Source organism: Chelon labrosus (genome assembly GCF_963514085.1).
Source record: "Chelon labrosus genome assembly, chromosome: 3".
Classification (NCBI taxonomy): Eukaryota; Metazoa; Chordata; class Actinopteri; order Mugiliformes; family Mugilidae; genus Chelon; species Chelon labrosus.
This window is the reverse complement of record NC_140339.1, coordinates 26,279,005-26,299,958: the sequence shown is the minus strand read 5'-3', so window position 1 is coordinate 26,299,958 and position 20,954 is coordinate 26,279,005. Positions and strand designations below refer to the sequence as shown.

General features: G+C 40.7%; 1 protein-coding gene across 4 annotated transcripts in view; it reads left to right on the top strand.

The window, feature by feature from the left end:
* Nucleotides 1–20,954, top strand: part of sbf2 (SET binding factor 2) — an 89,147-nt gene that overhangs the window by 19,185 nt on the left and 49,008 nt on the right. For all 4 annotated transcript variants that reach the window (XM_084540907.1, XM_084540906.1, XM_084540905.1 and 1 more), the window contains exons 3-5: nucleotides 14,196–14,333; nucleotides 19,533–19,667; nucleotides 20,128–20,238. In XM_084540907.1, the coding sequence (XP_084397033.1) occupies nucleotides 14,196–14,333; nucleotides 19,533–19,667; nucleotides 20,128–20,238 (384 nt within the window). The remainder of the gene's footprint in view (nucleotides 1–14,195; nucleotides 14,334–19,532; nucleotides 19,668–20,127; nucleotides 20,239–20,954) is intronic.

Here is a 20,954-nt window from a genome sequence, read left to right as displayed (position 1 = left end):
AATGTGAATTATCTCAGACAGTATGTAATCATTTGACTGAAACTGACCTCTCTGCACACTGGAAATGTCAAGCACTGTATACTGTGTAATGGAAATGTATAGCTGTTTGTGTTTATGCTTGGCTTGGCCTTCACTCTGTGTACATGAGCGTGGGGTGAGGAGAGACGCCTTGACAACTATGCCCGAGAGGTCAAACACATTCCAAAGCACCACGGAGTTCAGCGTCGAACATAAGGGTCGATCCCTTGCACGTAGCCGGCAGACAATTTTCTGACAACAGCCTCATTCCTGCTGTCTCCTGTGTAGTCATGATTCCCGGCAGGAAAACAAAATGTGTCTGAAGATGTCCCCTCATGAGTTCCATTTGATCATGTGTTAAAGATTAAGGCACAGCTTACAGTAATAAAACCTCTATCTGAACATGAAATTCAAAATGGGAAAGCTCTCATTGATGCTAAGTGGCCTTTAACCTATAGGTAAAACTACTAGTAAACAGATAAACCATGTAATGTCTTTATTAAGCATTAAGTGCTTGTATTAAGCATGTATTCATTCATTCATTTGTTCATCTTGTCCTGCTTGTCCTGTGAAGGGTCGCTGGGTCTGCTGGAGCCTATCCCAGCTGTCATCGGGCGAGAGGCAGGGTACACCCTGGACAGGTCGCCAGTTTATCACAGGGCTTAAGCATGTATTTGTTAAGCTTTATTAAGAGACTGATATTGGCTAGTCCTAGCTCACAAATGTAAAAATATGTCTTTTAAATGTCATTTCAAATTTAATGCTTTCTGGTTTTTGACCAAGTAATTGAAAAACATCATCTTGACTTTGATTGGCAGTCTTCACTACCAACAAATCTTCAACTGGTCAGAAGAAAAAAATAAATGTAAAATTGTAGGAATATGTTTTTTGTGGCTTCTCCATTTACATTTTTGTCTGTAATTGTTTTGCGTTAAAGCATTTTACAACAATAATTGGTTTTAATTGATGCATATCAACATAATAACTGGTTGGGTTCCATTTCCAGTAGATTACCAAATATTTCAGACATCAACTAAAGTTGTTATGGGGGTCAGATGTTTTTGAAAACACCTTTGGTCAGCAGTTTGAGATCAACAACACAGTAGCTGAAGCATACTTAGTGTTTGTTGATGTAAAAACCTTCCCCCTGTCGCACGTAGTCCCTCTTTGACGTATTTCTTCATTTGTTTTCAAAGTTTGCAGGTGACCTGTCCTCACCTTTAAAGGGTGTAGTATTTAGCTTTAGGTTTGGCAAAAACACCTTAGCCTAACACTATGCTTCCCACATAACTCATAGTAACTCTGTACTGACCCAGTCTGATGCACAGTGTGTGGTGTGGGTTTTCTATTCCGCTCAGTCAGCTAGACAAGCCTCTGACTTATGCCAGTCATTTGCTTTTTGTCCTTCCACTTACTCTGTCATATATTGGTAGCCATAATTGTCAAAGAAAGAAAGACATTTCCACAAATGGCCACCACAATGGTCCAAGAACTGAAGCCAGTATAAAAGTGCTTAGGATGCAGCCCTTCTAATGGCTACTAGATTCTTCTGTCTAAGTAAATAAGTTTCCACAGCACATTATGGTCTCGCTAGCTAAATTTATCTGTGGTTTATGCTTTTCAGTCTAATTGCTTGATTGACAAGACTGTCTATCACACTAAGTGGCTGCTGCTTTCTTGTCGCTCCGCAGATCCCCCAAGGCGCCAAAAGGCCCCAGATTTGAATTCTCCAACCCTAAAAACTTCCACGATGACGGTCCCTGGTAGACCAAGATCCACTCCTCAGAAAAATTACTTAACAATTAGGGTGTTAACGCAAGAACTAACATCTGTCCTTCTCTACTGTACAGAGTTTGAAAGAAGGCAGGATGGCTTTCTGTTAATATAAAAAATTTCTTCAGGTGACTGTGTCTGACAACCATCTAGAGATGAGATGAGATGATACAGGATAATATTGGACTCATCTGAGTTGACATAGTAGCTGTACAGGGAGTTAACGTGAAGGAAAAAAAACTCCATAAACTTCCATAAAAACTATACATTAAAAGTATAAAGTAGAATACATTTGAATATAATAGCAATGGTCGACACAGTGGTTAGCACTGATGCCTCACAGCAAGAAGGTTCTGGGTTTGAATCCATGGGCCGACTGGGTCATTTCTGTGTGGAGTTTGCATGTTCTCCCTGTGTCTGCGTGGGTTCTCTCCAGGTACTCCGGCTTCCTGTCCAAAGACGCGCTGATTAGGCCGTAGGTGTGAGTGTGAATGGTTGTCTGTCTCTCTGTGTTAGCCCTGTGATAGACTGGAGACCTGTCCAGAGTGTACCCTGCCTCTCGCCCGATGACAGCTGGTCCCTCGGACTAGCAGTTACTGAAAATGAATGAATATACTTAATTGTCTACAGTGCTTATGAAATTACAACCTTTTTTTTCATGGATTTCTCATTTTTATTGGTTTTCCTTCTTCCTTCTCCATTTCATGATATTATTACTGTTGTGTCAGTCAGCTATTTTTTTTTATCAGTGTGTTATCTATAATTGACCAAATCAATTAGATTACAGTATACAAAGTGCCCTCTCATTGCAATAAGTTCCACAACCTTGCATGCGAATACAAAAGCAACACAGGCTAAATCCAAGGCCAGCTGATCATAGAATGGAGAGCAAGGATTGTTCAGTTTGTGACAGGTATTGTATGCATATACAGTGATCAGGCTTAACATTATGACCTATTATTGTGTAGGTCTCCCTTGTGCCTCCGAAACAGTTGTGACTCATCAGAAAATGGACATGGGACTTCTGAGGGTGTCCTGTGGGGGCCCTGTGGGTTGGTGGGTGGGGGGGGGGGGGACTGTGGATCAGGCTTGTTGCAGTGCAACCCACAGATACTTGATCAGTTAGGGATCTAGTGAATTTGGAGGCCAGGTCAACACCTTGCCCTGTTGTTCATGTTTTTTTTAGTTGTTCCTAAACCGATTTTGTGTGTGTGTCTGTGTCAGGCTGCATCCTGCTGGGGACACTCCTTGATGCTGCAATCAAGGAGTGTCATTGCTATGGGGTGGGGGTGACTGGTCTGGTCTAGGTGGGTGGTGCATGTCTAAGTAACATCTACATGAATGTCAGGTCCAAAGGTTTCCCAGCAGAACATTGAATTGTCACAAGATGGTCAATATTTACTTCACCTGTCAGTGGTTTTAATGTTGTGGCTGATTGGTGTACATACTCTAAATGCACAAAAATATTAAAAATACTGTTTTAGCTTATTGCATTACCCCAGATAAAGATACTTCATATGTAATGCCATCTTTACTTGTTTTCCTCTGACAGAAATGTTCAGACATGAAATTTTAAAAATCCTCCTCAGGACTCCTCAGATGGAGGAATGTGACCTGGCTTGACCAGACTGTAAACATGTGTATCATTTCTCTAGTGTAGAACTTTGACTTTTTGAACTCATCCCTTTTTTCCTACATCCCTGCTGTAATGAGGAACGTGCCTTGTACTTCCAGAAAGAATGCTAGAGCAAACTACTGCTTTCATGTGTTGATGTCTGCTGGACCAGGGTACAAATGTACAAACATTTTAGGAGTAATTTATATAGAAACTTTGTATATACATCGTCTTAGACAAAGAATACTTTGAGACCTGAGTCCAGTAAGACCTGAGCCCCTGGGCTTAGTTCAAGTTCAGTTCACTAGAGAGAAGACTTTTGGCCTTGTTCTCTCTCACTAGGTTGGATGAGCCAATCATGACAAAGCTTAACTGTATTTTTCACAATCAGCAATCTTGTTTAGTCAGATTTAGGCTCTGTTCCAAACCACAGACTGATGAAAGAATGTAACCTAATTGTATCACTTAATGAAGTCACTCAAGTGGCCATAGCTTGACATGGCGCGCTGCACGTCGGTCTTATGATGTTTGTAAAACTATGAGAGAAAAGCTAAACAGTGCATTCCAGATAGCAGGAAACCATTCCAGCCAGGGGGATAATGGGATCATGTGTTTGTCAGGAAGATCCACAGATGAGTAATCAATGCTTTATGTGCCAGTGAAGCTAAACACATCAGGAAACAAAGCTGGAGCTGTCAAACAGCAGGACTTTCCATACCAAAAAGTACTATGAGCTAACCAGGAAATGGGAATACACAGGATGAAACTAAGCCAGAGTACACTGGAGAGCACCCATTCTCTTTTAGATAATGTGTAGTAGAAGATTTTAGTTTTATACACTCAAAGAAATATTGTTGTTTCCTGGTTGACCCAAATCTGTGAATTATTAATGAAAAGCTACCAAAAACAAAACACAAAAATGTTGAGATGTACAGATGACTAATTAACTGTGCAGATTCCAGGAGCAGGGCAAAAACATGTAGTTCTGAAATTGTGCCAGATTAGCAGGTCCAGGACACCAGCAGTTTTTGGATGCCCAGAGTATCCAGCACATTCTCTGCCTCCCGTCTAAAGTGCGGTCTGGTTTCAGACGCCCCTTTACTTGGCTACTGGTGAATACCACAGTTTCTTGTAAGAATGTGCTGACTACTGCTGATACCACAGCTTCGGCTGGTCCCGTAACTTGTATCCACAAAGTCTCCGTATACTGTATGTAGTAATATTATTGATAATCTATTTATTTCAAGGCTTACTTATTTGCTTCAAATTTGAAGTGTTTGTCTTAAAAATATTGCAGCATTATGTGATGTATGCAGAAGTTTTTCTGTAATGGTTCCATTTTTGGCTCCAGTGTTATAGTTACACTCTAAATTGCTGATTGCTGAACTTGTTGAGCTTTACCTGAGTTTTGTATAATTAATGGTGTTACAATGGAGCTTGTTGTTTGTCCAAAACTACAGAGATTCTTCGGAACCGTCTTATCCACTGACAAAATAATAACAAGCTACATACATCGCTGTTATTCATTGACATTTTTAGCCATGCCAGTCAGAGTGTGGGCCTCTAAGGAAGGCAGTGCTGGGTGGTTATCAAGCCCTGGCAGAGCCAATCCTTTGTGTCCACGTACATGACCTGATGCAGACTTCGAATGCAAACATGCATGCAGTTCCATTCATTTTATAACTGGGGCTTGCCGCAGTGTGCAGTGTACACTATTTATTACTACATTATTATAAGGGTAACTGCCGGCCACGTCGAACATGGTACTTCTGTGGATGTTTCTTAAAGTCTCGATTTGACTTTGCACTTTTTAGTTACAGGATACTAGATACACACTGTGTATCTAGTAGAGCTGTAGCACTGAGTCATTGATTATTCCCAAGGTGTGCCAAGCTACAGAATACAGAGTAGCCCTCGGCCAGCATTAGTTGCCTTCCTGTCCCTTGCACAATGGGCGGACACAGCAGACTATTTCTTGAGAGTTTGGAAAAATTTCTCACTTGAGGTTTAACACCTTTTATATGTCTTTGTATTCTTTTTATGAATCCTAAGGACGTGAATGAATAATCATCCTCAAAACAAGCTTCCATTTTGTTTTTGGGTCTTCATAATGACCATGCCAAGCCTGGCGGACGTGTGCAGACAACATTTACACCATGCAGACTCTTGCAGGCATGTAGACGTGTAGACAGAATTGGCCTTTAGTCTCTCTGGCTTTATAGAGCAGCATGTTCTGTTGTAGCTGGTTGCAGGGCTTTTACCGACTATTATAGTGTTTCAACTATAAAACCATATATATATAGCAATATTCTCCTAAAGTCTGTCTCTCTCTGAGACTGTCCAAATACATAGTTTACTCTGAATATGCTCTGCTAGCAAAGAAGATCAATGATATGGCAAGGATCCTCATGCAAGTGAGATAAATGTGGGAGATGTTTTTAAAAAGTTCATGTCTTATTGGAAAGCTTTTACTAAATGTTGAGGCTCCACTTAGCTGCTCAGCAGTTAGACTTAAAGCCAGTGCATCCTTTAACTTTTACAGAATCTCTGCTTAAATCACCATTCATAGTAGCGCTTGGAAAACATTTACATATTATATAATTATATATTGTATAATGACAGGGGTTGTGAGGTTGGACATCACATTTAAGGTACGTCATAGAAAACATCCTCTCTTTTTGTTTTTGAACAACACCATAGGCTGTGGCCGGATGCCAAGTTTTTTTCCTTATGGTACAAGTGAGTACCTATGATATGTCCTCCTCTCAGAGGGTTAGGTCCTCCAGTCTACTCGAGTCCAGTAGTGAGACATTTTCAGGATAAATGGCTCACTTTGTTTTTTTTTTGTTTTGAAAGTTAAATGCTAACTGTAGAGTTTAAAAGAAACCGTGAGTTAAAAAGGTCACGATTCAGTGGTTTATTGTGTATTTTTTTAAAACAGAAAAATGTTATAGTAACATATTAATTACAGAACGAACAAGGTCCTTTTTCGCATGTTGTCTTGATGCCAAAACATTTGTGAGATTTGCATGTGACGCTTATTGTGACAAAAGGCCTTTGTTGGCAAATGTACTCTTGTGTGTTCCACGGGGAAGCTCATTAAATCCCTCTGTGTTCATACACACTCTAACACACACACTTCACAAATTCACATTTACGCTTCGCACTACATTACCATATACAGTAGTCAGGAGAGGAACCAAACTTGTTGTGGTTTGAATGAGCTTACCAAGAGCAGAAATGAGACCAAGACCTATGGTGAGTACTGTAACTTAGCCAGGGCCCCCACAAGGCGGTGGAGGAAGCACCTGTTCCAGAGTCATTATCTGACTGTGCTCTGAAGGGCTCCGCAGTCTGACGTAGGACAGCCATTGTACGGATCCGCAACCTCAGGACAAAGCTGTTTACACTGCACTTTCATGCATCACCACATGTGATCAGGAATATGTTTTGATGTTTTGTGTTTACTTTTTACAAGTAAATTCAAACAGCAAACTTGTTTATCTCACCTTGTACAGATCCAGAAAACAACCTTCTAACCTCAGCTGCTACAGGTAAAAATGCTCCAGTAATGTAGCGATGATTAGAAGTGATATGAAAAAAGAAACGGCGACCAAATCTTTGAACAATGTCATAAAAATGAGTTCAAATCTCGACAATACATACAGTACATTCTGTAAATATCACATTAAGTGTCTAGACTTAAAATAGTCTGACCGCTTTGGGACTTTGGCGCCCCCAGTGGTCCTATAACACAGAAGACACTGCCGTCAATGTCAGTGCATACTGCCAACCTCCCACACGTCTGACCCCGGGACACAGGAGGCCCTCAGACTTACAACTTTAGGTACCGGTTATTGTGCTCTGTTCCTTGGCACATGAGCGGTGCAGATCAGACGCAGGTGAAATGCTTGAAGGTCCAATGCACATCTGTAATCACTCTAGGTTTGGAGGCCAGATATGACCTTTTAGCAGGTCCAGAGGAGGCATCAAGGCCATTAGCAGTGTGGAACAAAGCCCAACTGTATGTTCTTGCACAGCTTATTGCAGGTTAATCCTGTAGTTTGAAAATTTAAACATAACTGTGGTTTATCACAACTGAGTTCAATTTCTATAGCCACACCCAGGCCTGACTACTGTTCCCAATCAAGAAATCACTTAAATAGGACCTGCCTGACAAAGTGAAGTAGACCAAAAGATCCTCAAAAGCTAGACCTTATGCCGAGATCCAAAGAAATTCAGGAACAAATGAGAAAAAGTAATTGAGATCCATCAGTCTGGAAAAGGTTATAAAGCCATTTCTAAAGCTTTGGGACTCCAGCGAAGCACAGTGAGAGCCATTATCCACAAATGGCGAAAACATGGAACAGTGGTAAACCTTCCCAGGAGTGGCCAGCCAACCAAAATTACCCCAAGAGCACAGCAACGACTCATCCAAGAGGTCACAAAAGACCCCACAATAACATCCAAAGAACTGCAGGCCTCACTTGCTTCAGTTAAGGTCAGTGTTCATGACTCCACCATAAGAAAGAGACTGGGCAAAAATGGCCAGTGTGGCAGAGTTCCAAGACGAAAACCACTGCTGAGCAAGAAGAACATAAAGGCTCGTCTCGGTTTTGCCAGAAAACATCTTGATGATCCCCACGACTTCTGGGAAAATACTCTGCGGACTGACGAGACAAAAGTTGAACTGTTTTGAAGGTGTGTGTGTCCCATTACATTTGGCGTAAAAGTAACACCACATTTCAGAAAAATAACATCATACCAACAGTAAAATATGGTGGTGGTAGTGTGATGGTCTGGGGCTGTTTTGCTGCTTGAGGACCTGGAAGACTTGCTGTGATAAATGGAACCATGAGTTCTGCTGTCTACCAGAAAATCCTGAAGGAGAATGTCCGGCCATCTGTTCGTGACCTCAATCTGAAGCAAACTTGGGTTCTGCAGCAGGACAGTGATCCAAAACACACCAGCAAGTCCACCTCTGAATTGTTGAAGAAAACCAAAATGAAGACTTTGGAGTGGCCTAGTCAAAGTCCTGACCTGAATCCTATTGAGATGCTGTGGCATGACCTTAAAAAGACGGTTCATGCTCGAAAACCCTCCAGTGTGGCTGAATTACGACAATTCTGCAAAGATGAGCGGGCCAAAATTCCTCATTGCTCATTGCAAGTTATCGCTTGATTGCAGTTGTGTGTGACAAACATGCAAAAAAAATAAAAATATCAGGAAGGAGGCCAACACTTTTTCACACCATTAAAGTTGAAGTATACCTGCTACAAAAATCGTTTTAAAAAATAATTTCTGTGATTAACAGAGTCATATATTCGAGACGTGCTCATACATGGCCCAGTCCGATGGTGTTTTCCAAAATGTTTTAAGCTTTACACAGTTGATCTCACCGCTGTAGTTGCTTTAGTTTTGACAGATTCCGTCACAGCAATGGGTGGATTTATTGGATTATCATTGTTTTTTATTGAAGCGGTTTTAGTATCAGTTTTGTCACTCCAACCCCTTTATTAAATAGTGCCGGGAAAATCCACAGACTTTCCTTGGATTATGAAAGGGAACTTTTCTGTTCTTCTGGAGAACTGTTATTCAACTCACTTATGCTCGCAGGGCACTGATTAACCTACTTTCGACCAAATCGATATATAGCAAAGTCAATTTAAGGTTTGTGATGCCCGAGGTCTACCTAGAAAGGATGAAGGTTTGCAGACGGGATGAATTCATCTGACAGTGGAATGATTTAAGCACAGGAATGCCTTAATTCTCCAAGGGGTCCTTTTTATTTTTCTCTTTCCTCATTTCTGTTTCCAAGTTGCATGTGGTGAACTGGTCGCATGTTTTTAATTTATATTGTTATTTTGAAATAAAGGATTTGCCCCCAAGTGAACAAATCTCCCCATGGTGTGTTGGAGTGGCAGGGTTTTCAGTGCAGTTGACTTTGGGAGATTGTTGCTGGACTGTCCATGACAACAAAAAATACAAATAAAATACCTTTTACATTTTCAATAAAAATGTCGTAGTAGTTTTTTTTTTTCCCCCTCATGTTACATTTCCTACACACATGGCATTTATGAAGTCTGACATGTGTAGAGTTCTGCTAGATGTTTGCTAGATGACTCTTTATTCCTTGCCTGACTAGACATTTTCTTTAATTTACTGTGGTCCATCATGGTTGACTAAAAATATCTAGCTCTAAAGTGAACCATATGTGCCTTGTATTGCATAACAGATCAGCAAAAGGAGTCTGGAGTGTTGATGGCAGTGGGAGGAGCAGAGTTGAGGATAGGAAGAGGAGAGGAGATGCCACCTCTGAATGTTCTGCTAAGCTTTGGAGCAATAAATTAACTCCCCCCGACCACAGAATAGTATTTTGATAACAGTACTATTATGGTCATTTTGTTGACAGTTTTCTTTTTGTAATCATCATTCTGACCTTGAGCCGAGGCGGTGCATGTTTGCTCGCCTGTTTGCGCGCCAAACCGCTGTGCTGGAGCAGCCGTCTCTGGTTGTTTTGTCCGCTGCTCATCCTGCAGACCTGATAAAGCTGCAGTGCTGGGCAGGCAACACGCCATTGACCTTCTCAACCCCGGCCAGTCCCTCTCTGGCCCCTGACACTTAGCACTTCACTTTCCGTCATTGTGTTGTCTTCCTGGCTTGCGACTCCTCCACATGAATGGGGGAAGAACAAGGTAGAGGGAAGAGGATGATGAAAGTACACGGTGTAGCGCACATCTGTTGCTAAGTTTTCCTGACCACATTGTCTTGGCAGACGCTTTACGTAAAGGCTCCATCTACAGTTCAATCTGTCGTTGGGCTTCTTTGAAAGTTTGGAAAGTTGTCAGTTATTTGTCTTTTTTCTTTCAGAAACACCTGCTCAATGATTTGTGATAATGTGGGTTTGCAATTTTTTGTGTTTTTATGTTGGACCTTTTAAGAAGGCTGCCCATAATCCTACATTTTCTTAGCAATAATTTCTCAAAGTCTTCGTTTCACACTACAAAATGGAAACAAAATATTTTTTTGTGGTTGTCAGAGGGGTGTGGATGAAAATGTTTTCTTCTCTCTCTCATTCAGTTTAGGTCATTCTTTGCTTTTGCTCAAACCAGAGGAAACAGCTTAGGCTACACACATTTTATTGCTATGTAGAGACAACATGGAAGAACTTTGGTGTCTGATTTGATTTAGGTTTGTAACTCAACCAAATTATGAAATAAATAAAGTCCCCCTTTTTGGGACTGAGCTCATTTGCGGTAACGGGAACTCTTTAAAGATTTTATGACCCTTCGAGGTCTGTTTGTATTTCCCTAAGTACAGGACTCTCAAATGTTGTGGTTATAATAAAAAACTCGGTAAACCTTTTCCAGTCATGTTTCAGTTGTGTCACACCAGTGAAAAACAAACAAAGCTGACTTTAAAGGGAGATACCGTTGTCTCTGTCTCTTTGTCCTGAGTCATCTGTAGTAATGGCGGCTGCTGCCCCTGATATAGTTGGTCGGTCTTGTCATAGTAGAAGAATGTAAGCTTGTCAACCATAGCCTCTGCGTTGCCCGTTTTTTCTTTTGATTGGTGCTGCTCCTCAAGCACTCTGCTGTGACGATGCTTAGCAGGTCAGACTGCATATCCAGTGTCGTGGGCTGAGTCGGTGAATAGTGCGGTTGGGAGTCAGTCATGCCAGGCGCTAGCACATGACGCGTTGCAGAGGGTTTAGCTGGAGGGCAGCAGTTTTGTCAGCTTTGACATCAATACTGCAAGTGTGTCCCAGAGTTCCTTTGTCACTTGACTGAGGTCTAATTTGGGAACGGGAGATGTCCTTTCTCTCTGCTGTGTGTGTGTGTGTTTGTATGTGTGCTGAATACAGACTATGTTTCCTGCATGTTGACCTTTGCACCTGTTGCGCTGCAGTGGATGCCTGTGCCATGCTGTAGATGAATGTACAGTACACTCCACACAGATTTTTTCTGAGTTATCTGACCTTTAGGTTGACATTTCTAACAGAATTGTCTTCGATTCCCCTTCTTAAATATATCTTTATTAGGGCTGTAAGTTCCACAGTCAGCAATTTTAAAAAAATATGTTTTAAATGTACCTTTAAGAAATATTTAACATTTTAACACTCATCAACAAGGAAGTGTAAAAATATGCTTGTTTTGTTCACAGCATATTGAGAGCTAAGAGCTCTCTTTCATTCAAAAGACCTGTTTCTTTAACCATCTCTGCTCATTTCTTTCTGTTTGCTTTCTTCTTCTGCTTTGTTTGGGATTTTTGGTAATTTAGAACTATATTCCCTCGTTTGCAGTTGTTTACTACGGTCGCACTTCAGATTCTGCTTGCTTTTCTTTTGTTTTTTTGTCCTCAGAAGTGTGGCCGTGTGTGTTTATATCTGCAACGAATTCTCTATTTGTCTAAATTGCTCAAGTTTAAACAAGCAGTCAAGCATATTTTCTTTTTTACGCATAGCTAGTTACATTGAAAATGATAAAATTCACAAAACAAACCGCAACCGTGTAGAGATCCCCCTACTTTGTCAAAAGTAACAGAAATGCAGGACAGACCAAGAATTCGCCATCGTCATGAAAGTATGTTTAAAGTCACATTAACATCCAACATCCAGCAAAATGTAGGATAAAAGGAACCAGAAATTTCTCCTATATATTTCAAAGCTTTTATTGGATCCAGCTGCAATATTTAAGCTAGATAATCATTCATCATTTAGTTAGACAGCGATAGGTTGTATGTAAAATGATGTCAGACGTCAGTCTGGGTCCACAGGTCCCTGAATGCAGTGAAGTTTACTAAACGCTCTCTTTGAACCTGTGCCAGCCCTCAAGTGTCTCTCTGCAGACCAACAGTAAAGATAACGGCTTAAAGGAAACACTCCTTTAATACCATGAAAGTCAATTAATCTTTTCACCATTGTGCCTCCACGTGCTCTCTGCATGTCAGTGTGCTTCTCTCACAGATGCATACACTCCTATGATTGCACATAACACAGACACACTCACAGGATGTTATATCTCCTGTGATCTTCTGAGCTATGCGGTCCCAAATGTGTTTATCTCTTTGCTGACAACAATGAATGGCATAGCTGGAATAGTTTAGGACGGGATCACAGTTATCCGTACTTGTCCTTGGATCCTGTCTGAGTGAGTGTGCACGCACACACACACACAAACACCTCACCGCAAAGCAGGTTTAACAGATTTCCTGTGGACTATTGTATGTGCTGGAAGATGGTGGCATCCTGGGCCAAACCTCCAGGCTGAACAAGCCAAATACCCCCCTCCCACTCCCTCTTTCCTCCCTTCCTCTCTTAATCTCCATTTTCCTGCTCTCCTTCTCTTCTTCGATTCTCTCCTCTCTTTCTGCTCTTTTTTTGTGCCCAAGAGACACTACCTTGCCAGTGTATTTGTCTTTGGCTGTACACAGATCCATCAATCCATCTGTTTTTGCCCTCGCCCACCACTCCATAACCCAGCCTCCTCGCTTCCTCCATGTGTCCAGTTATCCCCTGTGTAACCCCTGAGGAGCAGTCTAAACACCCCTTTCAGAGCCAGCGCCAGGTGGGCCTCCAGCAAAACAGAGAGAGACTAGACACAAACACTTGGCTCTCTCACCAGATGCCTGCCTGCCTCCCATATTTTGGCACTTTCTCACGTGCCACTCTCCTTTTGAATGTTCTCGGACAATAAGGCATCCATTTCTCAATATAATGTGTTTACTATTGACTTGAGAAATTGGAAGTGTTTGTGTGAACATTGACAGCAATCTAAGTGTCTGTCTGTAAAATAGTTTCATTGATAAACTGAATGTCTTACACAACACCATTTCGGAAAAAGACCGTGTTTTTCCCCCCCAATTCACAGATGTTTTCTGTCATGATTGGAAATGACTCACGCTGTTGCCTTGAGACTTAAAATCTGTGTAAGATGCTTCTTATTATGGTAACAGTGTTTTTGTGACCGCAGTTTTCTAAAAATGGCTTCAGTCTTGTCATGTATTGAAAATGATTGATTTATGCGATTTTCAAATCCTGGATGAACCGTGTTTCGAAATATAAATAGAAGAACATACTGTTTGAAGATTTGGGAGGAACTTGACTTACTCTTGGAGAATGGTAAAACTATTGTGCTTCGCTCAATTGTATCTCAACCAGTTTGACTCAAAGTCTTTAATACAAACCATCTGAATACATATAATCTACTACTAGAGAGGTCAACCTTTTCTAACATGTTTTCTTAATGGGTATGGATACATTCCAATTCTGACGGCTGTGAAAATGAATATTTGTCATGAGTCTGTTAATTTAATGTGCTATGGCCAACTGTAATGTGTTGTTACGTTGCTCAATATCTTGGGGATTTTCCACCGGTCTTATTTAAGATGTTTCTTTTTATGCTCAGACAGTTAATGAGATCCGGCACCTTTCCTGCTTGCTTTCAAGTAAATTAATTCTTAACATGCCACTTCCCGCTCCATGGCATGTTCAGTAGATGGAATTGCTTCTCTGGAACAGGACATCCTGTCTGTGCTCTCTGAGGGGACATTGGTATTGGCTACGACTAACTACAGTAATATGCCAGTGCCATTTAAGGTTGGAATGGTTTACTGTCAGAGAGTCTGAAGGGACGTGACAATCACTGAGCTTTTAAGAAATTCAAATGTTCCACTGAAATGATTCAAGGTTGACTGATTACAGGCAAATAAGTCTTTTAGAGAAAGTGCTGCCGTAAATATGATCATGGTGTCCTCTATGATGTTCTCATGTAATGGTCTTTCTTTTCAGTTCTGCCAGCCTGGAGGTTGGAGACTGTCCAGGGAAAGGAAAGCACCCACCTTCTTCACCGTTGTGCTGACAGATATCGATTCCGACCGACACTACTGCTCCTGCCTCACCTTCTACGAGGCTGAGGTCAATCTGCAGGTAACTTAAATTCTCCTTAAATGAGCTTTCACAACCATCAAGGCTGTGTTTTAGGCAACAGTGGTCTGATGCTGTAAATTTGTGTGAGCACATTATTTCACATGCTGTACATCACATCACTGTAAGCAGAGGCTTCTCAGCTTCCCTGAAAGGGTGTGTTCGCACTGGTATTTCAGTTCTCAGAAGTGTAAATTATAGGGCCGCGTCACTTTGACAGCCAGGTGCCTAGTGTTTCAGTGGTGTAATAACAGAATAATGAGGACGCATCAGCGCACAGGTATAAAAGCTTTCAGTGGCATAACTGCCTACACCGAAGGCTCTGTGTAGACTGGTTACAGGAGTATAAATCACGCTTTAGTTTTAGATGAAAGCAGAAATGTCCTGGTTGGCTTAGTGTTACCACAGGCATTTGTAACAACATCCTACCAAAAGATCAAAAGAGTAAAAGGTACTGTCTATGGATAGGGCTGGGTTTAAAAATCTATTTTCAGATTTAGACTGATCTTCATTTGAAAGACTAAAATCCTTGGATCAATTTTTAAAATATACACAAACTGCTCAGCAAGATTAGTCCACATGTGAGGGAGATCCAAAGATATAAATATGGTGGAAATTCCACAAATCTCTCAAACCAATGACCACACTAATTTGTAAAAATGTGAAAATGTTCTTAACTAAGTAAAATGGTTTTTAAACTCTCTAAATGAATCGATAATGAATCAAAATTCAATCAATCGATTCAGGAAACAGTAGCAGATACCCAACCCTGCATATGGATAAGGTCACAACCTGACCGAACAGTTTGTGTGGTGTACATTTTGTGACGAAATTTAAAAAACGTTCTAAACAATGTCGTGTGCTGGACTAAATCATCTTGTTGGATTTTTTTATTTAGCTGAGAACTCACAGAAAGCTTATTCATTTTTAGGTTGGGTTGAAGCAGTGCTGGTAATTCCTCAATAATGTAATGGACAACATAGCCAATATCCAAAAAAAAAGGCAACTGGAGTTGCCTTTTTTAACCTTTTTTGGATATACCATGACCTGGATGACTGAGAACCTTCACAGACAACATAGCCAATATGTCAAGAAGAGCCAATGTTGCTTGAGTATTCTAACCTTTAAAATCACAGTATCAAGTACGGTGGGTTCATATTTCAGTCGAACTGAGGAGCTGGGTCTCAGTCCACTTTTTACGTGGATATCAAAAATCGCAGGGCAGCATTCATATATGTCCAGTGAAGTGCACTAGACAATAATGCCTACCAAGGGTGATCCCTTAGGCTCCTATAACATCATCACAATAAAATGAGCTGTACTTCATTCCTCTTATAAGTACCATCAGTCTCTGTCAGCCATCCAGAATTCATAGGACCTTGGTTCTAATATAATTCTGTTTTATTATGGTCTACTCTTATGATGAGCACTGGGTCGACCTTGTGAGTCCCTCTCACGAGAGACTCCCACAGGGATATCTTGGATAGCCAATGTGCTGGTACTCATTGTCTGTTTTCCGTTTTTACTCTTTTTGTTTTGTTTTTTTTTTTACATTCTTTAGCATTTTTTTTTACTTTTAGGAATGCTTGTCGCGTACGTGATGTTTTCCACGATGTCAAGCGTTACTAGCAAACAAAAGCCTAATAAATTGTGTCTTGGCTGAGGGATGCTTTTATAAAGGAGAGGATGGACCTGTGCATTCCTCCACTGCTTTTCATTTGACTTATTTATGCATACAAGATTGTGTTTGATTGCAGATTAGTGGTCACGGCACAAATGTTCAGAACCCCATAAATTATTGATTACAGATTTGTTTGGACGGGATCATTTTTATACTTACGAATGAGCTTGTTAATGTCTCCCCCAGCCAAAAGCCCACAGAATACCAAGCTAATTGTTTCACTGTGTTGGCCTTTGTTGGAGGCCTTAAATGACTCCTGTCGCTCTGCCCACAGTGACTTCACATCCTCTCACATGTGGAAGGCAGTCGTCAATCACTTTCCTGTTAGATCAGCAAAACATTTTCAAGTTAAACTTAAAATGCAGTCTTGTACGAGAAGTGTGTCTGCTTTCACAAGGTGTGCGAGACACTTTGGAATGTTGAGAATCAGCTTTGTAGTAGGGTTTCGATTCCTCATTGCTTGACTATTTCAGCTTGTTGTGTGAATCAGACCTTGATTACACAAACATTCCCCTGTTTGCATAACTGGGCGCATTCTTCCACCTTGGTTAAAATGCTTGTCAGAGGAGGAAGGATTTGGGGCAAATTGCCACATCAAAGATAGAAAATCACTCTAACAAACTCAGTTGTTAACAGTTATCAAGGGTGTATGAGCAAGCCTGCCCTCAGTTGTATCAAATATTTTGGAAAACACAGACTAGTTGATCATCCTCTTTCAGGATTGAAACTTAAAGTTTTAACATATTGGTTTAATGTGGTTGTACTGGCAATAATAGAACACATAATGTGATCCATTTTGGTTTACGGCAGCAGTAAAACAAATACAAAAGGTCAGGCTTGGCTACCTCCCCATTCCAATGCAGCCATTTTAAATATGCCTTGATTGCCCCCCTTACCTATCTCCCACTACTGATCAGGACATCCCTAGTTTGCTGAATCGCTTAACTCATGGGCTAGCCTAGAATTGCCAGACAAATACCTTTAATGACCTTTAATCTGGAAGCTCTCGGTTGACTTTGAACTTCCTAGGGACTTTATCAATGGGCACAGGCCACAGTGGCTGTGGTTAGAATGGGATGGATCAACAACCAGTCCAGACCAGAGCAACAAAACATGTGACCTACGCTATTCTACATGGAAGAGTCATACTAATTTATGTTTTTTATTATTTATTTTATTTTTTTTCACTCCTGTGCAAATCTCAGAATTTCAATTAAATTTGATAAGGAAATTGTACAAAATAAACTGCTGGGAAGTATATTTTATGTCAGTAATGCACTGATAAGCATACCTGACTATACGCCCCTATATAAGAGCCATGTGCCATGTGCCATGTGCGTTAAGAGTTAACAAAAACACGAAGACATCTGGAGAAGATAAATTATGTTTTTGTTTTAACAGTTTACTACTCATGTCTGAAATAGGTTACAGTAATGAAGGTATTTGTGTATGCTAAAAAGACACTTGACCGAGACACGTGGATGCTTGGTGTAGATTACATACTGTAATGTGAAGACTGAACCAATAAACCTTTGAATCTGGCAGACTCCCAGTCAGCAATGCCATCTCAACTTTAATGTGAGGTTATTCATTTGATCGGGCTATATTTGGCCTGATCCAGACACCGTGCAAACAATCACACATTCCACTATTCACTTTATAGCACTGAGGATCTTCTTGAAACGTGATGGTGTTTTAACAATCCGACATCTTTATCTGTTTAGTTGGATTCCAAGGATTGTCCAGACAGGCAACTTAGGAATGTGTTTTCTTTAATAATTGAACCAAATCCTAAGAATAATGGAGAAATGTGACCCAATCTGAATGGGATATTTTGATCCTACACTCCTTGGACCTGAGATACTTTAGCACTTGTGGCATGTTTTCACTGCCTGGAGAAATATACCAGATTGTGATAAGGGCTTTAGTGAGGAATGAGTGCAGAGAGGTTGGTGTATTAGTGTTGAAATAGAGATCCACAACAGACACAGTTAGGACCATATTGAAACTGTAAATTGTGTATCTTGCTTAACATAACAAATGCTAAGCGTTTTGCAGTTTTTGGCATCTTTGGGGTCATCAGTAATGGTTTAGATGTTTTGCATTTGCTGGGACCCAGGGGGCAAGAAGTATTAATCTCTCTAAACTAACTTCATTTCTGAGCAAATGATCTTTGTCTCTTTGGAGGCAAGATTAATGTCCTTATAATTTTAGAAAATGTGTGTTCATTTAAAGGTTCCACTGGGATGAGTGACTCTGCTTAATCTGGACATATTGGGAAAGGAGATAATTAATAGTTAAGACATTCAAAAATGTGTCTCCTCTCTTTCCAATCTCAAAACAAATGATTTTTTAAAAGATTGTTGGGCCTGTATCTGTGACTGTCTGATGCAAGAGTTCTATCCTGGATAGTATTTCCTTTACTTTGCAGAAAATGCAACAGAGAATATTTCAGCTGTAACTGAGTGAACCTTCTAACAGTTTGTTATTTCTTTTGCTAAGACCAAATGCCCTCAACCCTTAAAGGGACTGGGCCCCACCAACACTAAGTGCATGGCACTAAACATGTGTATAGGACTTACTTTTATCAACCGATTATGGTGACTTGTGTTCCTAGAGTCCCCTCCGTACCCACCCCAGAATTCATCATAACAGAAAAAGTCAGTAAAGAGGGTGGTGAATGACAGCAGTCACATCTGCTCTGTTACTAGTTCATCACTTAAAGCACAGGTGTCAAACATTCGGCCCACGGACCATAAGCGGCCCACCAGAGGGTCTAATCTGGCCCGCAGCATTTTCAGTGAAAATAACTGCTATTCCTAATTTGTCCACTGTTTTTAGAAAGAGAAGTGGACACAGGACACAACACTGAGACCCAGGACGTAACAGCAGGCAGCAATTGCACTTATTTCTTTTTTTTTTTTTTTTTTTTAAGGATAGTTTATTGAATGTAAACATTCTCCTAATTTACTTGTTCTTCTTTGCACTAAAACAAATGGAAAAAGTCCGGAGTTCACATTACTTGGGCTGTATGTGTCCCCCAAACTACAATGAGTTTGACTCCCCTGACTTTAAGTGATTGTATCTCACCAACAGAGAAAGGGATAACGCATAAGTGTTTAGAACACACACAAAAAACACAAATGATGGTCCTACAATCTGCTACAACTACTTTTAAACCCATTTTCTGACCCTAAAATGGAAATTGGAGGATTGGAAAGTGGGTGTACATTGATACTGATTTGGTTCATCAAACTAAATTTCAGCACTTTTTAATCCTGACCACATTTATTTATTTTTTTTGTCCAGGAAGATGTGCAAATGCTACACGTGATATATAGTACATGCCAGGCACGTACTGTACAGCGTGCTGTTTTGGAGGCACGTGATGTCTTCACAAGCTAAACCAGGAGCTCAGTGATGCTGGCATGCTCTTCAGTAGCGTTCAAGGTCTAAAGTCCATGGCATTTTGTTGAACTCTTTGCCTGAAATCGTTTTTTTTTTTTTTTTTAATGTTCCAGGGATCAAAGAGTATTGAGGCTGATGGAGACGAAGACGAGGAGGCAGAGGAGGATGGCCTGATCCAGCCAGCTCAAGTGTTTGCACCAAAAAGTCTCATTCTCGTGTCCAGGCTGGATTACCCTGAAATATTCCGGGTAATAACACACCATATGATTAAATCTTGATTAAAAAATATTTTTCTGTCCGTTCCGAAGAAATTCTCAGAATTTTTGTTAAATCATGCTTTCATCTTACAGTCCTGAAATGATGCTAATCTACTTTGTACTATGCAAAAATAGGTCAAGTAAGTGTAAGCATGCTCTTTGGTAAAGTAAATGAGACACAGAAGCATGAGAACCGTTGATCTTTCCATTCCAGACTTTCATTACAGTCCCAGTTTGTGCAGACTCAGAGTCAGTCATGCTATTAATGGTAATAGACTCTCTGCGCCGATAAAGTGTTCTTGTAAACCTCATCTAAATGTCACATGCCAATCAACAAAAACCCATTAAGACTGTATACATTCTGACAATGAGGTTATCTATGGCTACTCTATGTAGAATATCTATCCTCTGTTTCCATATCTTAGTTGTATTTCACATTTTGTCTTTACAGGGTTGTTTGGGTCTGATCTATACAGTGTACATCGATAGCCTGAGTTTCCCTTTAGAGGGTCTGGTGGCCAACCTCTTTACATTCCAGGTTCCTGTTGCTGGTGGATCCCAGGTAAGTCAGACCTGAGACACCTGTACCACAGTCTGCAGGACAACACAAAGGTGTCAGTTGTGGCCTGTTCCTAGTAGGGTGGGGTGGGGTGGGTGGGGCAGGGTCGCAGGTCCAGGTCAGACTAGCAGTTAGAAATAGTTAACACCGACGCCGTTCTACTGTGAGCCAGTGATTGTACGTGGAAGTGATGGCTGAGGTGCAGCTACTGAAATGATTTATGTCTGCTGTGCAGCCGTCTTCAGGTGCCAGAGATTGTTGTCCAGCCACAGGCAGTAAGTTTCTAATACATCATCGTAATTTTTTCCAATCGTGTTACTCGGAGAAAAATACCTCTGTCAAGACAGCAAAGCTCTTCAGCTGTGGTTATAGCACTTTAGAGGCATATATATTTAAAATGTCACTGCATTAATATCCCTTATTATGTAGGGAAAGTGCTTAGTCTGCTGCAGTTTGGAGGCCAAGTATCAGAAGTTATAGAAGCTGTAAATGCAGTGAGCCAAAATGTGTCTCAATCAGACTGGAAAATTATTGTTTATGTTTACTGCTGCCACTAGTGATACATCATTGTCACTGAGGTAAAAATCTAATTTAGTTTTAAAGGATGTGCTGTAAGGAGGAATTTGGCTGGTTCCCCACCAAGACGCCACTTAAACTCCAAAGTCCAGACTCGTTTGTCAAAATCCCACCAAATCAAATACACAACTACGTCAAGAATA